At 36.9% G+C, this 24,441-nt stretch overlaps 1 protein-coding gene across 1 annotated transcript in view; it reads right to left on the bottom strand.

The window, feature by feature from the left end:
• The window catches only part of WARS2 (tryptophanyl tRNA synthetase 2, mitochondrial), a 91,335-nt gene that overhangs the window by 22,315 nt on the left and 44,579 nt on the right, over positions 1-24,441 (bottom strand). The window contains exon 3 of the mRNA XM_008516136.2: positions 839-919. Coding sequence (XP_008514358.2) covers positions 839-919 — 81 coding nt within the window. The remainder of the gene's footprint in view (positions 1-838; positions 920-24,441) is intronic.

Raw genomic sequence — 24,441 nt, 5'->3', positions numbered from 1 at the left:
CTTGCCTAAAACCAAAATATGGTCGAAAACATAACAAAATTTTGTTTTTAATTCCTGACAGGCAATGATTCTGCAGCATTACCAATACCTCTTATTTAGGCACTGTCACTTTAAGCTGTCTGCTTCTCTCTGTAGCATATGCAAAGGCTTTTGACCAGCTTTTGAGGAAACCAAGGGCCCTGAAAATATGCCAGAAAGAGGCTTGAAACTGAAATCAGTGTTGACGTGGTTGGGGGTTACCTAATCTCAGGTTCTCCAATTGCACAAATAAGTCGAAGTAAAGTACTATGAATTATCCAGTTTATCTTTCTCAGTTGAACTTCTTAGAAAAAGTACAGCCTTAATTTTTCTGTGGGTTTGAACTGTTGCCTGGACTCAACTTGTTTAAATGTTAAATAAAATGTTGTCTCTTCTCCCCACAATGAAAACATTCTTGCCTTACTTCCAGTTAATTCCAGTGGGGATGGGAGGCAACTTCAGAGTCCACAATCCAGGAATTGTGATAGTTTGTTAATTATAATACGGTAGGTTCAGTCATCACCAAGTCTATCCAAAGTCATTCTGATTCAACCATTCACAGATAAAATCAAACAATTAATGTTACATATTTTTATCCAGTTTTTAAGTTGGAAGGAATCTTGGAGAACCCTTTCCTTTCCATTTAATACCCTGAGGCAGAGACATTAAAGATGCTGTTCGAGCCACTAGCCAGCAGGAGACCAGGGAGGCCAGTAAACTTGGGATTCTCAGAACCTAACACAAAAACAAACAGAGACGGGAAAAAATGTCTGCCACTCTGAACTCCTTTCTGTTTACGAATCGGATCGCTGGCATTTACCTTCCACTGGTGTAAATGTTGTAATCGGGGCAGTCTGACCATGCAGGTAAGGATCCAACTTAATTGTGTATGTTCAGGTACCTAAAGAAATAAAACAGAACATTAGCAAAGGTGGTCAATATTTTCTTGCATATAAGGCAAAACTAAACAAACAACAAGTCTTACCTTAAATGGTTGAAAAGACCCCAAATCAAGGTAATTAAAAAAATGACAGATGAGGGGGCTGGCCCCGTGGCCGAGTGGTTAAGTTCGCACGCTCCGCTGCAGGCAGCCCGGTGTTTCGTTGGTTCGAATCCTGGGCGCGGACATGGCACTGCTCATCAGACCACGCTGAGGCAGTGTCCCACATGCCACAACTAGAAGAACCCACAACAAAGAATACACAACTATGTACCGGGGGGCTTTGGGGAGAAAAAGGAAAAAATAAAATCTTTAAAAAAAAAAAAAATGACAGATGAAGGGGGATGATCCATAAAACATAGAATTTTTAGATGAAGAAGAAATCTCCAAAATTAACCAATATGATCACCAGTCTAGTGTTTAAATCCCAGCCTCTGCTTCAAAACATCTTCAGTGGGAGGGTTTCATTATGTTCTGAGGCATCTATTCCATCTTTAAAAAGCCCAGGTAATTAAGAATACACACACACACACACACACACACGGTTCAAATCCTTTCTAAATAACTTTTAAATACAAGAAAGCAGCCATAATACCTTACATGTAAATGGTAGAGAAAGGTACGGGACTTAAAAGTAGAGATTGAATCCTTTAGACCTAGAGTAATCTGAAATTTAGGAGTCACTTTGTCATCCCATGGGGTATTCTTATAGTTCAATTTCTTCCTCCTCTTCTTTCCTTGTTTTTTAAAGAAGAGGTCTATTCAACCTGAAAATATAACTTTTTCCTAATTTGTTTTTGTTTTAACCAAATTTAATCAAGTAAACAGACCTTGTAACAAATGGGATGTTTCTTGGATCCAGGCCAGGTTCTAACTGATGACCTAGAATTTAAGGCCTAGGTATCCCATTTCTAGACCCTTGAGATTCCAAGTCCTTCATCCATTTGGGCTGTTTTTGTGTCCATATGATTTCCTTAAAAAGCAAAGACTGTTGCCAACTTTGAAAAGTGGCCCCAAATGTGTTCTTTGTGGGTTTTGCAAGAGGAACATAAAGGAATGGAGCTGAATCAGTCCAGGCCTATTCTACTAGCAAGAAATCACCATCTGGTGTAAGACAGTTTCTCATTTTTCTTCTCAAGTCATGGAGAGGGAAGAGTTGTTTTTCACGTGCTTGACAAGGAATCGCTTTTAAAGTTGTGCAAGTCACTGGGCTGGATCTGTCATCTTTCTTCCAAGAGGCATCTGGGTTTCACTGAAGGCAGTGACTTTGACAGCACTGTCCATGCAAATTGCTAACTGCTGCTGTAAACAAACACTATCAGACAAAAACAGAAACCCTGGAGAGAAGCAAGAGGATTACAGTCCCTTCCAGTCACCAAGTAAAACACATTCCCATTAGAACTAACAAAACAAGAGTATTTTTTGGCATGAAGAAGTTAGAGAGAATTTTTTTTCTTCTTTACTGAATTGGGGAAAGGAACTAAAACAAAATAACTATGGACCTGTGGAAAAAAGACAAGAAACCTCCTTGCCTTCAACTCTGGCTCAAATGCTCAGCTTTGGCAAAATGCAAAAAGCTACTATCATGTCTCCAGGAAGAAGTATTTTCCTTGGAGTAGCTTTTTATTTGGACATATGGAATGAAACATTCAATATCCTGCAGAGATCTTCCTGGCGTTTCCAAATAATGGGGCATAAAATTAATCCAAATTATCCTCACACAGAAAAAAGTAGGTAAAAGGTCAAAGGCAATTAATTTTCATAATTTATCGTTAATAGTTATATGAGAAGGGTAGCATACTTCAGGGTCTGGCTCTCTTACTTTATTCATATTCATGACAACTACTTGGAAAGGTTCGGATTTCCATCTGGGGAAAAGTGAAGATGCTATCGAAATACGGTACATTCCCAGTTATGTTGTGAAACCACAAACAAAATAACAATGCGATCTGTTTCAGCCACGAAACACAAGAGCCTGGAACAAATAAGGTGGCCTGTTGATTACCCACAAACAAGTCAGCAGCGACTGAAGATTGCTGACCCCAATGGTACTAAGGAACGACATGCGCATTCTTCAAGTACAGTGGCTTTGCCTGTCTTGTTCACTGCTGTAAAACAGAGTCCGGCGCTCTGTAGGTGCTCAATAAATATCTGTTGAATGTATAATCAAAACCAGAGTCTGCAGAGAGAATGGTTAGGACCAAAAAGAATCCATTAGATCTAGCAATGGACTTGGTAATCCAGGCAAAAATCATTTCAGGAGAGTGATTGAGAGGAAGCTAAATTAGAGGGGCGTGGGTTGACGTGTGACTAGGAGGCAGGATAAGAAGACAGATCTACAGTATGGCATAGTGGTTAAGAGCTTTATCTTTGGAGGGAGGCTGCCTGAATCAGAATATTAGTTCTGCTACTTAGCTGGGTGACTTTGTGTAAGTGACCTAACCTCTCTGTTCCTCAGATTTACCATTTATAAAATGAGGTTAACAATAGTATCCTTCTGACAGTGCTGACAACAGTACTTAGCACATAGTAAGCACTCAATAAATAGTAGTTATTATTATAGATAACTTTCAGAAAGACTTTTGTTTTAACTTTTTATTTTGAGATAATTGTAGATTCACATATAGTGGTAAGAAATAATACAGAGAGATACACTTCACCCAGTTTCTCCCAATGGGAACATCTTGCATAACTATAGTATAATATCACAACCAGGATATTGAATTTCGATACAATCCATCCACCCATCCAAATTTAGATTTCATCAGTTTTACATGCATTCATTGTGTAGGTATATTTAGTTCTATGCAATATTGTCACATGTGTAAGGCACTTCCTTTTTAAGAAAGGATAAAGATGAGGATAACTAGTAGGCGTTAGAGAATAAAAATTTGTTTTGTTTTCTAAGGTGGGACAGGCCTAATCTTTATGAAACATCTTCCACTAAAACAGGAGAAAGGGAAATAATTATAGGTAAGGATATACCTTGTGGGATAGGAGTGGAGAGCAGAAAGTGAGAGAACTTCACATCTAGTGGGCTCTATTATCTCTAAAAATAGAAGGCGGTGATTAGAAACCAATGGAGCAAGAAATACAGTTAATGGAATTGCTGGGTTTGATAGGAAGGAATAAAAGATCTTCTGCAAGAGAGTTATTCAAGGCTTGAGGTTTTGCTGATGTTTTTGTGAAAGAAAGAGGGCAATCATTCGTACAATATACTCTTGGGGAAACACTAGTATTCTTCAGGGTAGACTAAAATATTCTGCTTATATAATTTAAATAATAAATAATTTATAATTTTAACAAATAATTAAAAACTTATGGAAAAAATTAAAGGAGTTGATTCCATCTTTAATTTCCTTTGGTCAGTAAGCATTTTTATCAGGATCCAAAAAGTACTAAACATAAAGCAAAAAGTCTTGAAAAATTAAACTACATTAAAATTAATAACTTCTCTGTATCAGACACCACCAAGTTACACAGTGGGAGGAGATATTTGCAAACCTATACAGAATATGTAAAGAACTCCTACAAATTGATAAGAAAAAAAGCAGATAACCCTATGAAAATAGGCCAAATGCATTAAATGCAAATTAAAGTCATAATGTGATATCACTACACACTCACCAGAATGATTAAGTGAAAAAGTAAAATAATACCAAGTATGGCAAGGATACTGAGTAAATAGAACTCTTATAGTAGGGCTTGTTATTATTTGACCTGACTTAGAGCTCACTCAGTGGGAAAAGCCCCAATCCTGGGACATTTTTCAAAAGTAATCAGCAGCAATGATTTAATATTGCAGCTGCTTAAGGTGCTGATACCAGTAGGGGAAAACAAGAGCCTGGCCAAAAAACTTAAAGAGATGAGCTGGGAAATGATATGTTCATAGGGTGTGTTGAAAAGACGTGACATATTCCTGAGCATCTAGAAGGCCACATGCATGTGCTGAGCCATGCACATGCCCGTGAAAGACCTAAGAAGACCCTAGTCTCTCACCTCTGGCTCTCCTCGAGGCCCTGTGTAAACCCCTCAGCAAACGGTTGAAAATATAGGAACAAGGCATGTGGTAATTTCTGTTCAATCATTACCTGAGCACTAAGCTAACCCAGCAGAGACCACAGTGGCCAGACATGACAGTGAAGACAGATTTTACAGAACTGTTGCTGAAAAGTCACTAAACAATAAACAGCAACAACAAAAATGAACCGTGGGTGGTGGTGGTAGTGGGATTTCACTAGTGAATTCTAACAAACATTTAAAAATTAATACCAATTCTTCACAATCTCTTCCAGAAAGTAAAAGAGGGCACAGTTCTCTACTCATTCTAGAAGGCCAGTATTACCTTGATATCAAAATGAGACAAAGACATCACAACAAAAGAAAATTATAGACCAATAATGTGAATATAGACGCAAAAATCCTCAACAAAATACTAGCAAACCAAATCCAGTCACATACAGACAGAATTACACAACATGATCAAGTGGGATTTACTCCGGAAATACAAACTTGGTTTAACATCCAAAAATCAATCAATGTAATGCTACAGTAATCTAGACAGTGTAGTACTGGCATAAGGATAGACTATATAGATCAATGGAAAAGAAATGAGAGTCCAGAAATAAATCTACACATCTACGATCAATTGATTTTCAACAAGGGTGCCAAGACAATTCAATGGGGGAAAGAAAGTCTTTTCAACAAATGATGCTAGCACAACTGAATATCTACAGGCATATACCTACACGCAAAAGAACGATGTTGGACCCCTACTCTCACCATACATAAAAATTAACTCAAGATGGATGACAGACCCTAATGCAATAGCCAAAACTATAAAATGCTTAGAAAAAAAGATGAGTAAATCCTCATGCCCTTGGGTTAAGCAATGGTCTGTTAGATCATATGACACCAAAAGCGCAAACAATAAAAGAAAATAAACAAATTGGTCTTCATCAAAATTTAAAAATATTGTGCTTCAAAGGACATAATCAAGGAAGTGAAAGACTTCACAAAATGGAAGAAGATATTTACAAATCATATATCTGGTAAGGGACTTGTATTCAGAATATATAAAGAACTCTTATAATTCAACAATAAAAAGATAGATAATCCAATAAAAAATGGACAAAGGATTTGAAAAGACATTTCTCCAAAGAAGACATACAAATGGCCAGTAAGTACATGAAATGATGCTCAACATCATTAGTTATTAGGAAAATGCAAATCAAAACTGCAATGAACAAAAAGACACATTGAGATACCACTTTACACTCACTAGGATAATTAAAATTTTAAAAAACAGACAACAATAAGTTTGGGGAAAGAAACAGAATTTGGAGGGTTTTTTTTTTTTTAATGCTTTTCAGTGAGGAAGATTGGCCCTGAGCTAACATCTGTTGCCAATCTTCCTCTTTTTTTTTTTTCTCCCCAAAGCTCCAGTGCATAGATTTAAGTCATTCTAGTTCTTCTATGTAGGATGCGGCCACAGCATGGCTTGATGAGCTGGGTGTAGGTCCATACCCAGGATCGGAACCAGTAAGCCCCGGGCCAGTGAAGCAGAGCACGTGAATTTAACAACTTGGCTGAGGGGCCGGCTGCTGGAATTCTCATACATTGGTGGCAGAACCCTCATACAAAGTGGTGTAGCCACTTTCAAAACAGTTTAACACTTCCTCAAAATGTTGAATATAGAGTTACCACACGACCCAGCAATTCCACTCCTAGGTGTATACCAACAAAATTGAAAACATACATCCACACAAAATCTTTCCACAAATGTTCACAGTAGCATTTTTCATAATAACTAAAAAGCAGACTTTATGTCCACTGACTGATGAATGGATGAACAAAATGGGGTGTATCCATACAATGAAATATTATTCAACAATCAAAAGAAACAAAGTACTGAGAAGTATTACAACGTACATAAACCTTGAAAATGTTATGCCAGGTGAAAGAAGCGAATCACAAAAGAACATTTACTGTATGATCCCGTTGGTATGAAATATTGAGAAAAGGCAAATCCAAGAGGACAAAGTAGGTTAGAGGTTGCCAGGGAGAGGGGAGGCGCATTGAGAGTGATGGCTGATGGGAACAGGGTTTCTTTTTGGAGTGATGAAAATGTCCTAAACTTGATTGTGGTGACAGATGCACAACTCTTTGAATATACCAAAGCCATTAAATTGCACACCTTAAATGCGTGAACTGTAGGGTCTGTGAATTATATCTCAATAAAGCTGTTTAAAAACCGTGCAGGTAGATTTCATCACAACTGTTCTTTGAGGCATCACCAATGAATTATTCTGTGGCAATAAAGATCACATAAGTTTAAGCAGCCCTGATTTTCTGATCTTTGGCCTGACTCCACTTTGCTCTACATAGGAATTCTCTCCACACAGGAGTAGGTGGCCCTCAAACCAAAGCCAGCTCCAGATCTTTTCAAAATGGTTGCGAGGAGAATGGGTTCTCACCACTGAAGAAAGACCAAGATGCCAGAGCCGCTACTGAGTTTGACGAGAGTCCCCTCCTCACTTAAACACATTCCAAACAGGTTTCCACCTCCACCACTCCCCCACCACGTTCATCACTGCCGGCAATGCTGATGGTTAAGGTAAAGTTGTCTTCTTGACACCTTAAGCAGCGCATTTGACACAATGGATTGTTTCTTCCTCCTTGATTCACTTTCTTCACTTGGTTCTCTAGGCACTGCATTATTGTAGTTTTTCCCCCCTATTTCAATAATTTCTCTTCTCAGCCTCTTTCTCAGCTTCCTTCTCTTCTCCCTGACCTCTTAATATTGCAGTCACCCAGATTTTGGTCCTGGCTTCTTTACTTCTATTCTTTTTACACTCACTCTCTTTGCAATTTCATCTCATCTCATGGCTTTAACTACAATCTGTCTACCTGATGACTCCTAAAGTTTTAACTCCACCCAGACCTCTTTGCTGAACTCCAGACTCAACTATCTGTTCAGTATATTTATGTGGATATCTAGCGGACATCTCACTCAATATATCCAAAACGGGATTCCTGATCCTCCATCTCAAACCTGCTCTATCCACAGCTGCCATCTCTGTTGGTGGCAACTCTATCCTTGCAGTGACTTAAGCAAAGTCACTTTAGAGTCATTCTTCACTCCTCCTTTTCTCTCACACTTTATATCTAATCCATCTGCAAATCTTGTTGCTTCTACCTTTAAAATATATTCCAAATCTTACCACTTTCACCACTTCTGCCGTTACCACTCTGGTCTAAGGCCCCGTCAGCTCTCACCTGGATTACTGCAGTAACTTGCTACCTGGTCTCCCTGCTTCCGCGCTAGCTCCCATAGAGTTTGCTCTTAACAGCAGCCAAAGGGACCCTTTTCAAACATACATCATGTCACTTCTCTACTTCCCACTTCCTCAGAGTAAAAGCCAAAGTCCTTACAATGGCCATCAGACCAGGCACGATCGTCTCCTCGCATTCAACCCCATAACAGCTGTGATGGGAATCCTCCCTCTCTGCCCGTGGCTCCCTCTTCTCCAGCCATACTGGCTTCCTTGTGTTCCCTGAATACACACTCCCACCTTATGGGCTTTGCTCTGGCTCTCTTCTCTGACAGGAATTCTCTTCCCCCAGATATTTACCTGGCTCACTCCCTCATGTTAAGTCTTTGCTCTAATATTATCTTATCAAGGGGGCTTACACAGACCCTGCTGCTGAAAATAGTGATCTGTTCCCCTCAACACCACTCCCAAATCTCCTTATTCTTTTTCTATATGACCTCTCGCATAATATACTTTATGTTTGGCTTATTTATTATAGTCATTATTTATGTTGTGTTACACCACAGAATGTAAGTACCATGGTGGCAAAGATTTTTGTCTGTTTTCTTCACTGACATAACATGAGTACCTAACACAGTACCTAGGACACAGGAAGTGCTAAAAAATGAATGCATGAATGAAATTAAAGGTTTATTAATTGGAAAATGTCTGAATAAATTGTGGCATATTTATGTAATGGCATAACAAATAGAAAGGAGCTAGATTTATGTGTACACACATGAGAAGATCACAAACACACACTGCTGTGTGAAAAAAGAAAACTGCAGAAAGGTACTACAATATGGCACCATTTATAGAGTTTTTTAAACCACACAAATAAAAATACTATATATTGTTCATAGAATTATACATGAAAACAGGTATGAAAAATTGGCTAGACTGATATACACCAAATCCAAATTTTGGTTGCCTGGGGATAGAGAAAAGGGACTTAGGGAGGAGGGCAAAGGGAATTGGCAAGGGAAAGGATTAAAGGGGCTGCAACTTCATAATTAATTTTTAATATAAGGAAGTCAAGCAAATATGAGAAAATGTCAACAGTATTCATCCTTTGTGTTGGAAACATAAATGCTTGCTACATTATTCTCTTTATTTTTCTGTATTTAAAATCTTTTTCAAAAATACTTAATGAACAAAAAGGGTACAGAATAGCATGATTCCAAAAGATATGGCTGCTAGGTATCAATCAAACCCATGCAAGCAATTAGCTGGTTCAGTAAATCCTAAATATCTAAGATACCCTCAGAGTTCCTTAGGATTTTACTATTTCCCATGTAAATGTTGTCTTCCCAGGAATCAGGTCCTATACGTTTTAGTTAGGACACTTGGAAGACTATTCAGATGCATAAATTCCCATTTATTGTTTTCTCTCGGATGGTAGCAATTTCATGCTGAGTTATTTTTATTAGACTCTTATCATCCCCATGACAAATCGCCTTAACAGGAACCTTGTTTGGGGATCTGATTTTAATTAAAAGAACTCTGATATCAGAGATAAACTCTCACTCACTCTCTTCAACTGGTCTGCCCCCTGTCAGTACTTATGTTTGCCATTGAACATCTCTCTGTGTACATTTGGATTTTTCTATACTTTTTCTTAGTCTAATACCTTCAAAGCTAAATAAATAGCTTCTATCAGCCTGCTTCTGACTTAAAAGTCACCTCCATCTAAATTCTATTGCTTATTGTGTATATGTGTATGTGTGTACATATGTATTTTTTTGTCTGTAACATTATAGTAGTCAGCTTTTTCTAGGCTATACTGGGTAACAAATAACTCCAAACATAAGTGGTTTATAGCAATGGTTTCTTTCTCATTCACATTACTCATTGGTAGCTGTAGGCCAGCTATAACTCTGCTTTATACACCTTCTCATCCCAGGACCCAAACTGAGGGAGTACCCCCCAACTGCAACATGCCATTCACAAGTTAGAAGGACAAAGAGCAAGAGAATTAGAACAAACATGGAGTGGCTTTTAAAGATTTTGCTTGGGCACAATGTACATCACGCCTGCTCACTTTCCATTGGCTAAAGCAAGTCACATGGACAAGCACAACCTCATTGGGTTAGGAATAGACACTTCTCCTATAGAAGGTGCTGTTGGTCACATGGCAATGGATGAGAACATTTAATCCTCATACACAGGGGTTAGCAAACTACTGCTCACAGGCCAAATCTGACCTGTGGATTGTTTCTGTTCAGCCCATGGGCTAAGAATGGTTTCTACATTTTTAAAGGGTAATCAAGTAAAAAAAAGAGCGAGAAGGAGAAGGCAAAAGAGGAGGAGGAGGAAAAGTAGAAGATATGGTGGTGGTGACAGAGACCACACATGGCCTGAAAAGCCTAAAATACTTACTATTTATGCCGTTACAGAAAAAGTTTCTCTGTTCTTACAGGAAATGAACATGAATAATTAGGAATAATAACAATCAACCACAAGCATTCCCCCAAAATTAGCTACCTTGAGGAAGAATAAAAAGAGCGATCCTTTTTTTTCCAAGATTGGCACCTGAGCTAACAACTGTTGCCAATGTGGTTTTCCTTTTTTTTTTTTTGGCTTTTTCTCCCCAAATCCCTCCAGTACATAGTTATATATTTTAGTTGTGGGTCCTTCTCGTTGTGGCATGTCGGACGCTGCCTCAGCATGGCCTGATGAGTGGTGCCATGTCCACGCCCAGGATCTGAACCAACCAGTGAAACCCTGGGCCACCGAAGCAGGGCAGGCAAACTTAAACACTCCACCATGGGGCCGGCCCCAAAAAGCTATCTTGTAGAGAACTTGATGGCAGACAGTTTATTTTTTTAGTAAAACATATCTCTTCAGTAAGTTTTTATTATAAATTTCTATGTGGGTATATCTGATAGCCCCGGAAATTTAGGTTCAATAAAATAATGAAAGTTTTTTGGACTACATCAAAATTAAAAACTTTTGTTCATCAAAGGACACTATCAACAAAGTGTAAAGGCAACCTATGCAATGGGAGAAAATAAACTCCTACAACTCCAAACAAAAAACCCAAACAATCTGATTTTAAAAATGGGCAAATGACTTGAATAGACATTTCTCCAATGAAGTTATACAAATGGTCAAAAAGCATACGAAAAGATGCTCAGTATCACTAATCATTAGGAAAATGCAAAATAAAGCTACAATGAGTTATCACCTCATATCTATTAGGATGGCTGCTATAAAAACAAAAATCAAAAAAAACAAAAAATAAGTGTTCATGAAAGTGGAGAAATTGGAACCCTTGTGCACTGTTGGTGGGAATGTAAAATGGTCCAATTGCTATGGAAAACAGTAAGGTGGTCCTCAAAAAATTAAAAATATAATTACCAATATGATCCAGCAATACCACTTCTGGGAATATATACAAAAGAATTCAAAGCAGGGTCCCTAAGATATATTTGTACACCCATATTCACAGCAGCATTATTCACAATAGCCAAAAGGTGGAAGCAATCCAAATGTCCATCGACAGATGAACAGATAAACAAAACGTGGTATACACATACAAAGGAATATTATTCAGCCTTGAAAAGGAAGAAAAATCTGACACATGCTACAATATAGATGAACCTTGAAGACATTATGCTAAGTGAAATAAGCCAGTAATAAAAAGACAAATAGCGTGTGATTTTCCTTATATGAATTACCTAGAGTAGTCAAACTCAGGGACGGAAAGTAGAATGGTGGTTGCCAGGAGCTGGGGGAGGGAGGAAATGGGAAATTGTTGTTTAATGAGTGTAGAGTTTCAGTTCTTCGAGATGAAAAGGTTCTGGAATTTGGTTGCACAACAATGTGAATATATTTAACACTTCTGAATTGTACACTTAAAAAGGTTAAGACAGTAAATTGTATGCTACGTGTATTTTACCACAATTTTTAAAAAAGGGCTATGTAAAGAAAAAAAGAGACAACATATTTCTCAGAGTAGGAAAAATGGTTAATTTTATACTATGTGAATTTCACCTCAATAAATTATTTTTAAAAAAATCAGGTGGAGGAGCTGGTCAGAGGCAAAAAGGAAAGATCTGGTTCAGATAGGCTGAAATTGGGATTTGGGAAAGATATCCAGAGAGAGATGTCTAGAAGATAGCTAGAAATACAAGTCTAGAATTAGGGAAAAAGGTCAGGCTGGAGACAAAGATTTGAGAGAAAACAGCTAAAAGTTAGGGAAGTAGATGAGATTCAGAAGGGTGAAATATAGAGAGAGATTTTTATCTCAGGACAGAACTTCTGGGCCTTAAAAAAAGAGGAGTCAATAAAGGAAATGAGTGAACTATTGAAGGAGCAGGAGAAAAATAAGCTACTGTGGGATCACTGGAGTCCACCAAAAATTCTAAAAGAAACAAGTGGACAATATGTTCAGTGAATCAGAGAAGTAAAGAAATGTAAGAATTAAGAGAAGACGAAGCCCAGGTAACTTAGAAGTCACATGGTGCTTCAAGAAAAAAACAAACACTGAGTCGTGTTCTTGATCCTGTAATATAAAACAAAGAAGTACAAAATATGTGTGTAAAAGAGGTCTTTCCCTATACATCTTTCGTTTTGGTTATTTGGATAAATAATGTTTAGACATGGAAAAATATCAATTCAAAAACAATTGAAGACAAAAAAATAATGAAAGTTTTAAATCATAAAGTAGTTTTCATATTATTTTAAGCTCTTGACTAACATTTCCTAGAATTCTTGGCAGTAAAATTCCTTCAGTCTAATTCAAAGCACTATCCTAGGCAGAGCTGCCGTCTTTAATCCTTCCCTTGGAGTGAGGTCAACAGTGGAAACACTTGGTTTCATGGTGCTTCTTGCTGGTTTATAATCTATGATATTTGAAGTACAGGGAGCATGTTACATCCACAACCACATAATTACTTTACCGACTAAACCTATGAGCAGGTTGTTTCTTGGTTTCATTGTGAATCAGTAACTCAAAGATCAGAGGAAATTTTCATGCCATTTCTATTCTGCCTGTGTCATTTTAAATGTTTAGATGACAGCTACATCGAACTACCTGTAGTGTTCTCACACAATTCCATGGCATTTTCTCTTATTTTTCTTTTGACTTACAGAAAAACATCCTAAGTGTCTACTCATTTGAAATTTTTTAAAAAATACTAAGTCTACTTCAGTGAGGCATAATTTACAAACAATAAGATGCACCCATTTAACTGTTCAGTCCCTTACCCCCTGCTCCTGGAAACCACTGATCTGTTTTCTGTTATTATGAATTAGTTCTGCGTGTTCTAGAATATCAAATAAATGAAATTATATAATATGAACTCTGCTATGCTTGGCTTCTAGCCGCATGTTTCTGACATTCCTCCATGTTGTTACATACTCTTTTTCATCATTGAATAGTTCCATTGACTGAATACTCTACAATTGTTTATCTGTTCACCCATTGATGGATGTTTGGGGGTTTTTTTAGTCTTTGGCTGTTATAATTAAAAATTCTATGAACATTTATGTAATAGTCATTTTGTAGGCAGTGTTTTCATTTCTCTTGAGTGAATATCCAGGAGTGGAATTGCTGGGTCATGTGGTAAGTATATGTTTAATTTTATACGAAATTGCCATTTTATACCCTTACCAGCAATGTATGCAAGTTCAAGTTGCTTCACATCCTCACCAAAACTTAATATTATTGGTCTTTTTAGTTTTAGCCAGTGGAGTGGGTATCTCATTGTGGTTTTATTTTGCATTTCTCTGATGACTCTGATATTGAACTTTTCATGTGTTTATTGGCCATTTGTTCTCGTCATTTGTGAAATGTCTGTTCAAATATAGTGCCCAATCGAAAAATAAGTTGTCTTCTTATTATTGAGATAAGTTCTTTATACATTTGGACACAAAGCCTCGTCAGATGTATCATGAATATTTTCTCCCACCTTATGGCTTACCTTTCAATTTTCTTAATGGTATCTTTTGAAAACCAGAAGCTTTATCTTTTCATGAAGTCAAATGCATTAACATTTTCTTTTAAGTTAAATGCTTTTTGTGTACTTTCTAAGAAATATTTACCTACCCTGAAGGTCTAGAAGATTTTCCCCCACAGTTTCTTCTGGAAATGTTATAGTTTTCACTTTTACATTTAGGTCTATTATAGTTTTAAGGTGATTTTTTGTGGATGGTCTGAGGTAAGAGCCAGGGTTCTTTCCCCCCACCCCATACAGATATCCACTTAGATACCTAACACCATTTGCTGAAAAGACTATCCTTTCCCCCACTGAAAAGGTTTGACACTTTTGTTGAAAACATTGACCATATATATGTGGGTCTACTTCTGGATTCTCTATTCCTTTCCATTGATCTGTAAGTCTATTATATTAAGACCACACTTACTCGATTATTGTAGCTTTATAGGAAGTCTTGGAGAAAGATAGTATAAGTTTTCCAGTTGTGTTTTCTTTTTCAAAATTGTTTTGAATATTCTAAGAATTTTACATTGTCATATACATTTCCGATTCAGTTTGTCAGTGTCTACCACATTCTAATTGGGATTATGATGAATCTATACATCAATATGGACAGAAGTGACATATTAACAATATTGAGTTTCTAATCTAAGAACAAGGCTTCTGCTTCTGGTAATGGCTGAGTAGCTCTGTATTAATCTGCTAGAGCTGCCATAACAAGATACCATAGACTGGGTAGTTTAACAACAGAAGTTTATTCTCTCATAGTTCTGGACACTGGAAGTCCAAGATCAGGGTGCCAGCATGGTCAGGTTCTGGTGAAAGCTCTCTTTCTTGTATGCAGACAACTGCCTTCTCATTGTGACTGGCAGAGAGGGAGTAACCTCTCTGTTCCTCTTGTTAAAAGACCATAGTCCTATCAGATTACGGCTCTACCCTTATGATCTCATTTAACATTAATGATCACCTAAAGACTCTGTCTTCAGATACAGTCACATTGGAGAGTTAGGACTTCAATATAGAAATTTTGAAGGGACACAATTCAGTCCACAACGAGCTCCTGTTGAACAAACCTTACCACAGATAGCAACTATAAACTCTGAGTGAAATATAAAAATCAACTGCCTGAAGGCTCTGGAGAGAAATCAAAAGCAGGCAGAAACTAGAGGGGTGTGGTCTACTCTCTTACCAAGGGACAACACTGAATAAGTGTCCAATTTTATGGCTTTCTGAGGACAGTCCTTAGTTAGAGCCATGAAGAGCATCTAAAACTGATAGAAACCTGCAGTCTTACTAACTTAGGAATCCAAGGACAGAGTTTAGGTGACCAAAATGGCTGGGAAATAAGCAAAGAAATTCTTGAATGAAAAGTCAGAGAGTGGGAGCCTTAAATTCTATGTATAAACTCTACTCAAATGTCTAGCTGACTCCTGAACTATATATGCACAGGGCAGACTCCAAGCTGTGTAACTATTAAAACAACTGGTAAGGGATTTCAGTTGTTGCTCACCACCAGAAAAACAGAGTTTGGAGTTTGAGGGTAGCCAAGTCAATTGGCTGCTAAAACAACAACAGTTAAAAAAAAAAAAAAAGACATTCTTCAGAGGCGTACAACTAAATTCAGAATCTGTACTTCTTATTTAAAGTGTCCAAGATACTAGCCAAAATTACTAGCCATATGAAAAAAACTAGGTAAAAATAACTCATTCTCAAGAGAAAAGGCAGTCAATGAAGACCAACCCAGAGAAGTTTCAGATGTCATAGTTAACGGATAAAAATTTTGAAGCAATTATTATAACTATGCTCAAAGACACTAATGAAAATATTTTTAAATGAATGAATAGATAGGAAATCTCAGCAGAGAAATAAAAAACTACAAAAAAGAATAATTCTATAACAGAAACATATGATATCTGAAGTATCACTGGAAGGACCTGACCACAGATTTGGAGGACAGAAGAAAGAGTCACTGAATGAAAAGATAGATCAATAGAAATTAACCACTTTGAAGAAGATAGAGAAAAAAGATTGAGAAAAAAGGAAAACTATATTTTCTGGAAGCAGGAAGTTGGGTGCTATTTTCTCTCTTTGAGAGAAACTACTACTTTATACTTATTTTTACAACATTAAAGTGTTCACAGGTTACTGCTCTGTTTGCAAGTACAGAAATGGTAGAGGAGGATGAAAACTCAGCAGCAACATGACTGATTTAAAGGACTCCATTAGCCAATGAAATCTAGTAGCTAACTGATTGAGCAGGTTAACAAAACACTTTCACCTGTGGCAAGAGAATGTGACCCTAGGCTAACAACTTAGTTCTATTATCTACCAGATAAGATAGTATGCGCTAAATATGTATTGCTAGGCAACATTGCATATAATAAAAATAACCCCTGATTGGTACATTGCATCTAGACTGAGAAAACTATAAATACCTGATGCCAAGTCATAGTTTGAGCTTTCCATACTATAATGGCTCTTGTAACTAGCATATCTCTCCCAGGGACCCTGGAGGCTACACCTACGGAATGTTAAAATGGATATTGGCTCCCATGGGAAATGAGTCTTCTAAGCCAAAGTGGATTACACACCCATAAGGGTGTGTAATGGCTGTCACCTGGAGAGAAGGTAGCTCCCAGACCTACATATGTATTGCTACATGGACTGCTATAGCAAGGAATCTTGCTTAGAGGAGTTATCTTGCTGGGAAGCTGAGGTTCTTATTCTATGCCCTGCTAAGTAGACTGGTACCAAGCATGGTGTGTGGCAGTCTTGCAACTCGAAATATTTACTTGACCATAAGAAGATACCCTGGTGACCACTGGAGATGAATAATGAAAACAGTGGTTTCCAAAATGGGATTTATGAACCTCAGAGGATGTACAAGATCACCTACTAGAACACAGTAAGAAAACAGTAGAACTTTTATTAATATACATTTTTAACTTGTCTCTTTAATTTTTACTTCATAGATAAGTTGTATAATGTACACTACATATATATCTTAGGGGTGAGTCTCAAAAACTTTTTACTGATAGGCATGAACAATCAAAATAATTTAAAATTACTGAATTAGAAATTACAAATTATTTTCAAGCACAAATAGACCACTTATAAATATTGACCATTTACTGAAGTCAATCTTTAAAAATACCAAAGAACTGAAAACATAGAGACCATATTCTCTGACTAAAATGGAATGAAATTAAAAATCTATTTTTTAAAAAAGCTGGGTTTTCAAAAAGAGCCATATATTTGGAAATTTAACCACACACTTCTAAATTAATCATAGATCAAAGAAGACACAAAATTGGAAATCATTTAGAACTGAGTTATAGTGAAAATACTACGTATCACCAACTTTGTGGATACTGATAAAACAGAACTTAGAAGGAAATTTATACTCTTGAATGTTTATATTAGAAAAGAAGAATGGCTAAAAATTAATGAGGTCTATTCAAGTACTTAGAAAAAGAACAACAAAGTAATTTCAAAGGAAATAGAAGGAAGGGAGGAATTAATGAAAGTGATGAAATAGAAAACAAAGACGAAATAGGTGCACAAAAACCAAATTTGTTCTCTAGAGAGATTAACAGGGTACTCAAAACTCCTCAAGGGGGAAAAAGGAAAGAAGAGACTTTCAAGGAAAACAGCTCACAGAAGGTGATGCTAATGATAAAGTTTCAGTTTTCAAACAAAAATTAGAATTTTGGAAAACATGTAGCCATCACTATGTGTTAGATAGATTCCCAATACTTAAAGACTTTCTGATATGACCTGTGTTGATATTAACAATTTAACACATTTTTTTATATGTAAATAAAGTCTGTTGAAATTATTAAGATCCACAAATAGATAGATAGATAACTCAGCCTCAAATGTGAAAAGCAAAAACTTTAAAACACTTGGGAGATAACAAGGAAGAATAGCTCTGTGACATTAGGCCAGCGGAGAATTTCTTCAAAACACACCCCAGAAGCACAGAAGCATAAAGGAAAAGATTGAACTGACTACATTAAAATGAAAACTCCTGTATAACAAAAGACAGCATTTAAAAATTTAAAAGGACAAGCCACAGACTGAAAAAACATAATGTATAACAGACAAAGGATTAGTATCAAGGATAGGTAAAGAATTTCTACAAATCAATAAGAAAATACAATTTAAAAAATGGGCAAAAGATATGAACAAACAATTCACAGAAGAAAATGAAAGGGTTAAAACATGAAAAAATATTTAACCTTACCAGTAATCAGGGAAGTGCAAATTAAAGCAACACTGAGATAGCATATTCTATCCTTTATAATGACAAAAATAAAATGTCTAATCATATCAGATATTGCCATAAACCAAAAGGAACTCTTCTATTGGTGGAGATGTAAACTGGAATACGCATTTAGAGAGTAATCTGGCAATATCCAGTAAGGCTGATGATGCATATGTCATATGTCTTCACGATTCTACCCTTACGTATGTACACCTAGAACTTTCATATGTACACAAAAAGCATACACAAGGAGGCCCACTGTAGTATTGTTTGCACTAACAAAAAAAGTTGGGAAAAAATATAAATATCCTTTGCCAGGGAAATGGATAAATAAATTGTGATAGAGCCAGACAATGGAATATTGTAGTGCAGTCAAAATGAATAAACCTCAACCATGCAATGTTGCACACGAAAAGAGAGATGCAGGATGATATATGCAGCATGACATCACTCATATAAAGTTTTAAAACATACAAAACAAATAATATGGGTTGTTATGGCCAAATCATATGCATGCAATAAAAATATAAACATGTGGGAGTGATGAATATCAAATTCAATATAGTGGTTACCTCTGCGGAGGCAGAGTGGAATAGGATTAGAGAGAGCTAAACAGAAAGTTTCTACTATACTTATAATGTTTTATTTCTTAAAAAACAAAAACTACACAAAGCAAGTATGCCAAAAGGTTAGCATTTCAAAAAGCACCCATTCTCCTCATGTTTTCTGAATGTTTGAAATATTTCTTAAAAAGTTCCCAAAATACCTATGACAACAAACTCTTCCGAAAATATTTTATTATTGAGTATAAAGAGAGGCACTGTCATTAATTTGATGTCTTTCTTCCAGTTTCACTCCACCCTTAAACAAATCTTCACAGTATCAAGGGGCCTGGGGTGAGGGTAGTATGTGTGTTGTGGGGCAGAGAGAAAGTTAACATTTGCCAGGTATTATACATCATAGTATTTAAATATCCCAATTATAGACATTATGAACGGGGTTCAGAGAGCTTGAGTAATTGCCAAGTATGTCATAACAAGAAGAGGTCACAGTGAGGCCAACTATATCTGTCTTCAAAACTTGTACTCTTTACCCTATTGCTCTGATAGTAGAAAAGCACTTTTCTTGAAGGTACGATTAACATATGACCTAATCCTGTGGTCCAAGATGGAGGCAGCACAAATACTACAACATGCTCATCAAGTCACACAGGGGTACAGATCCAGGCAAGGAAGTGGTACTAGTGGAAACTTTTAGGAGATGGAAATACATGAGGAATTTGGCTATATAATAATTTCCCCCAACTTCTCTTTATTGTTTACGCCATGGGTCATTTAGATCCTTTATCTTTCCCTAGAAACTTTGGAGGTAATGCCAGTCTTACAAATAGATTCTTCAAGTCCATTAATCTATACAGATGCTTGTTTGCTTCCTTTCTCTTATGCACCTGTTGTTGATAGCCTAACCAACAGCAGGGACGAGAGTTCCATAAACGTAAATATGTACTCAAAGAAGCTTCCAAAATCACTAGGATAAGTGAGAACGTTAGAGACTCTCCGTCCAAGTTTAAGCCTTGGTTTCACACCTCTAAGACAGGACGATGGGTCCGGTGTCACTTTTGTTTGTACACAGTGAGCCAAGAGTCATGTAGTCAGCTCCTTTGGGCTTCATTCTGAAATTGATTTCCTCACAGCCCTTTTCCCTTGTTATGATTATTGATTTTAGCTTCCTGGGAAACAAAACAACTCTAATTAGAGAATGAGGCTACATTCCAAAGCTGCAGATTCCATTCTCCTCCCCCGGCTCTTCTCTGGCCTGTTTTGGACCCTCTGTAACATGATGTCTGATGGTCGAAACTGTCCTTTCCTCCTAGCCTTGGCAGAAAGCCAGTGCCTAAAGCTACAAACTCCAGCTTTTATCTTCCATCTGCAGGGTGATTCGATTGCAAGGAAAGTACTAACAACTAAAGATGTGGAGACATGCACCTCAGAGACAGCTGTGGGAATCAGATTGGATCTGCACTCAGGCCTGCTGGAAATAAAAGACCATTGACTTTGGCATTGGGATGGAAACCTCTGCCAAACACACACATAGGCAAGGCTCTCGCGTGCTCTCTTTCTCTCTCTCTCTCTCTCTCCACACACACACATACACACCTTTCAGAGGACAGGCTCTGTAAAATTCCCCACATATGGCAAACATATTTTAGGGGAAGCACCATGACTAGAGGCCAGTGGGAGAGAAAGAAAAAGAAAATAATGAGAAAAATCTTCAGTAAGTCTAAATTGTTCCAGTCATACTGCTGAGAAAGAATGTGAAGGATTGGAGATGAAAATTATTGGTAAAATCAGCATTATAACATAGCTAAATTCCTTCTCCACTTCAGCTGATTACTAGAACTTACTCTGATGTATGACAATAGCACCTGGGAACGAGTCTTTATACTTAGCTGTAAGTACTTTTCTTAACACATTGGATATATATGAAAAGAGCATATTATATAATATTAAAAAAATATATTTTTATCTAACTCACAATTTCAAAAATTCTTAATTTTACTTGTAAGTAATATTTGGTGAGGGGGGGAATGCAGGTATGTCTAATTTTAACTGGCATTGGCTCCCAACACTTTAAGTATAATTGTTTTCTAAATTCCTATCCTCTCAATTACATATTTAATGATCAAATAAGTGCTTAAATGCACTACAAAACTCCCACTATAAAGGAACTAACAAAAAATCTTGTTAAAATGTAGACAGCTGATGTCTACGTTATCTGTTTTATAAGCAAGAATTAATTTACCAATTTTTCTGAAAATAACACCAGAAAAAAATACTCCAACTTCTGCTTTAAAAGAGTTATTGGTAAAAGTTAATCAGATCATCTGAACACAAAATAACCTGCTGATAAAAAGTAGAAGAAACACTGGCCTGATATTCTCAGGGGCCTCATTCTTGAACAGCTTTCTAGAAACTGAGTTTAGATTTTTACCCTGAGAGAGGAGAGAAGGAGGAGAGAGGTGCTGATGTATTATAAGTAGAAAGATGACCGTGGCTACAATGTTGGGAATGGACTATCAATCTGTGAGACCGAGGCAGGAGTAAAAGGGTAATTTACTGGTCCAGGCAAGAAATAATGAGGACCTTGAGGTCAGCTCTGGCTCTCCACGGCCCCTCTGCCATCAGCTCCAGAGGCAGAGGCATGATGAGGGGGCAGAATTAGGTTCCCTCCTCATGAGTACATCTCCTAAAAGTGGTACCTTAGGAAAAAGAAGAAGAGTCCTGGATTTGTCCCCTACAAGCTGTATGACCACAGGTAGCTAATTAAGAAGATATATTTGTTAAGCATTTACTAAGTACTAGGCACCTCTCAGAGATGGTTTTAAGAACATTTCCTAATTTACTTAATCTCTTCATACTTTAATTCATTCATCTGTGAAAGAACAGTAATGCCTAACCCATGCACTGTTTTGAGGATTAAAAGAGAGAGCACATACATGAAAAGGCTTGGTAAATCTTACACATTTAAAACATTAGTTTTCTAATAAATATGACTTCTCACTTTTTTTCTAGATCTAAAAATGCTGTGATTATTTTCTTTTCAATCCCCACCTATTGGAGACTCTACAGGTTGATAAAGACAGTTGTTCATTATTGACTTTTGTATCACAAAACATAAAATAAGAATGCCACACTAGAACACGGCAAATATGAGCCCAGATGCTTAAAATAATAAGTGTTTCAGGGAGACTAGCTTATGTGATTATACATCTACTTGAAAATGGTTCTAAGAGGAAAAAGCCGATACAAGCTTTCACAGTCACAGGATATGGCATGAGGAAGAACTCCTCATCATCCTCCTGAACAAGTGGAAGCTTTACGGCCATTCTAAGGGAACTGATGTCTAACGTTCCTTTCTAGGCACTATAAGGGCACTAGGCAAGCAGTTCCTATTCAAACTATTTCTATTCAAAAAATGGTGATGAGCAACTATGTGGGACAGTAGCTTATAGCCACTAAACATCGGCTAACACAGATTAGTGCAAAGAGAAAGCAACAAAAAACTAAGGTTTAATTTTATGTTCAAAAGAGCTAATTTTACAGCAAATAAAAGAAAACCTGATCAATATATCAAAGGCATGAAAAAAGTGGGAACATAAAAATTGAACTTTTCCATTTTTTTTAAGTGCAGAAGAACTGACTGTACTGGAAATAAAATACGACTTTTTGGCAAATCAAAAGGAATGAAAAAGAAGATACTTAAGATTCCCTAATCAATGTAATGTGTGGACTTTGGTGGGATCTTCATTTAAACAAGCCAACTGTAAAGGACATTTTGGGGAGAATGAGTGTAATTTGAATATGGACTGGGTATTAGATGATAATATGGAATTACCATTAAATTTATTAGGTGTGATGACAGTATTGTCGTTATGTAAGGAAATTTTCTGTTTATAGAGAAGCACACTGAAACATTTAGGGAGTGAAACACCATGACATGTTGTATCTGCTTTAAAATACTTCAACAAAGAAACCATTGATGAGACAAATTACAAAATGTTAGTAAGTTATGGGAGTACAACATACTATTCTCCCACTCTTCTGTGTATATTTAAATTTTTCTTTATTAAATATTTAAAAGAGGAAAGAAAACCTGATAAATGTCCAGTCCATCCACGGAGGTGTAATAACGTTGGTTGCCCGAGTCAAAGAAGAATGAAATAGCTAAGACCAAGCACGTCTTGGAGTCAGAAAGACACCTGAGGAAATCTTTCATATTGTCTTCATGGGACAAATTGTGGAATGTGGGCTGAAGAGTACTTCCCTCAGATCTTACTGGCAAACTATTGAAATCCCCCCGAGGGAGCTGAAGTCAGGGAGGGGAGGAAGGGAATTGCGAGACAGTTTAGAGTTGCACTAAGGCCACTGAGGAAACATCAGTTACCCCCAATCTCTGACTAGGCCCACAACCACTTTGGGAACCAATGACTCGTTATGTACTATAAAAAAACCAAGGGGGAGGGGAATTTTATTATCCCTCATTTATGAGGGAGTTCTTACAAAGTCTCCCATATTGTGGGTTACTCTTTCAATTGCTGTTTTCAACAACCAAGTCCCGTGTGGAAGAAGAAACCTCAATTATTGCAACGTTTAGATGTTTATGGAGTTCACTGCCAAAAATCCATTACAAAGGAAAAAAATTATAATATGGTAATCATTTCTTGGGGGTATGAGCTCAAAGTACAAGTATTGAATGAGGTTATAAATAAGCCTTTAAATTTAAAGATCACTTAAAAAAGCAATCTGGCAAGTGGTTACTTTATAGAGATTAGACATTTTCACCTATAAGAAGTATAGAAATAGGTACTGAGAATACAATTTTTAGAAACTATCACATAAAGATCAAAAGAAAGCTTGTATCAAAAACAGCTTAGACGGAGTGAAGAGGATATGCTTTGGAAAATGCATTAGATGACTCAAAAAGTGGCTCTAAAAATGACCAGCATTATAATATCAGAGCTGGATGTAAAGAGTTTGAATAAACATTGTTTCATGAAAGATGAGAGGCACACTCCTTTCAGAGATAATGTGAGAGCGCTTCTGAGATAGGACAACTGAGAGGGTGAGAAATCTGGGGACAAGCAGTTTGAAGAAGGGAAGCCCTGTGGGGTAAGGGTCTGTAGGTAAGGACGGTGCATAATGAAAGTCTCCAGGTATTTGAAGAGCAGTCATGTGGAAGACAGAGTTGATTTATTATGTATTTTTAGAGAGCAGAAATTAAATGAATAGGTGGAAATTGTAGGGAGGCAGGTGTTTGTTCAATATAAGGAAGTACTTTATAACAATTAGAGCTGTCCAAGACTGAATTTGAAAAGTCATGCATAAGTAAAGGCTTCCTGACCAACTGTAAGGAAGGAAATTGAGGTAAATTGCCTTTATGGTCATTTTAATGATTAGATTC

The sequence above is a fragment of the Equus przewalskii genome, unplaced genomic scaffold (assembly GCF_037783145.1).
Source record: "Equus przewalskii isolate Varuska unplaced genomic scaffold, EquPr2 ChrUn-13, whole genome shotgun sequence".
NCBI classification, from domain to species: domain Eukaryota; kingdom Metazoa; phylum Chordata; class Mammalia; order Perissodactyla; family Equidae; genus Equus; species Equus przewalskii.
The sequence above is the reverse complement of the archived record's forward strand: the minus strand, read 5'-3'. Positions and strand labels throughout refer to the sequence as shown.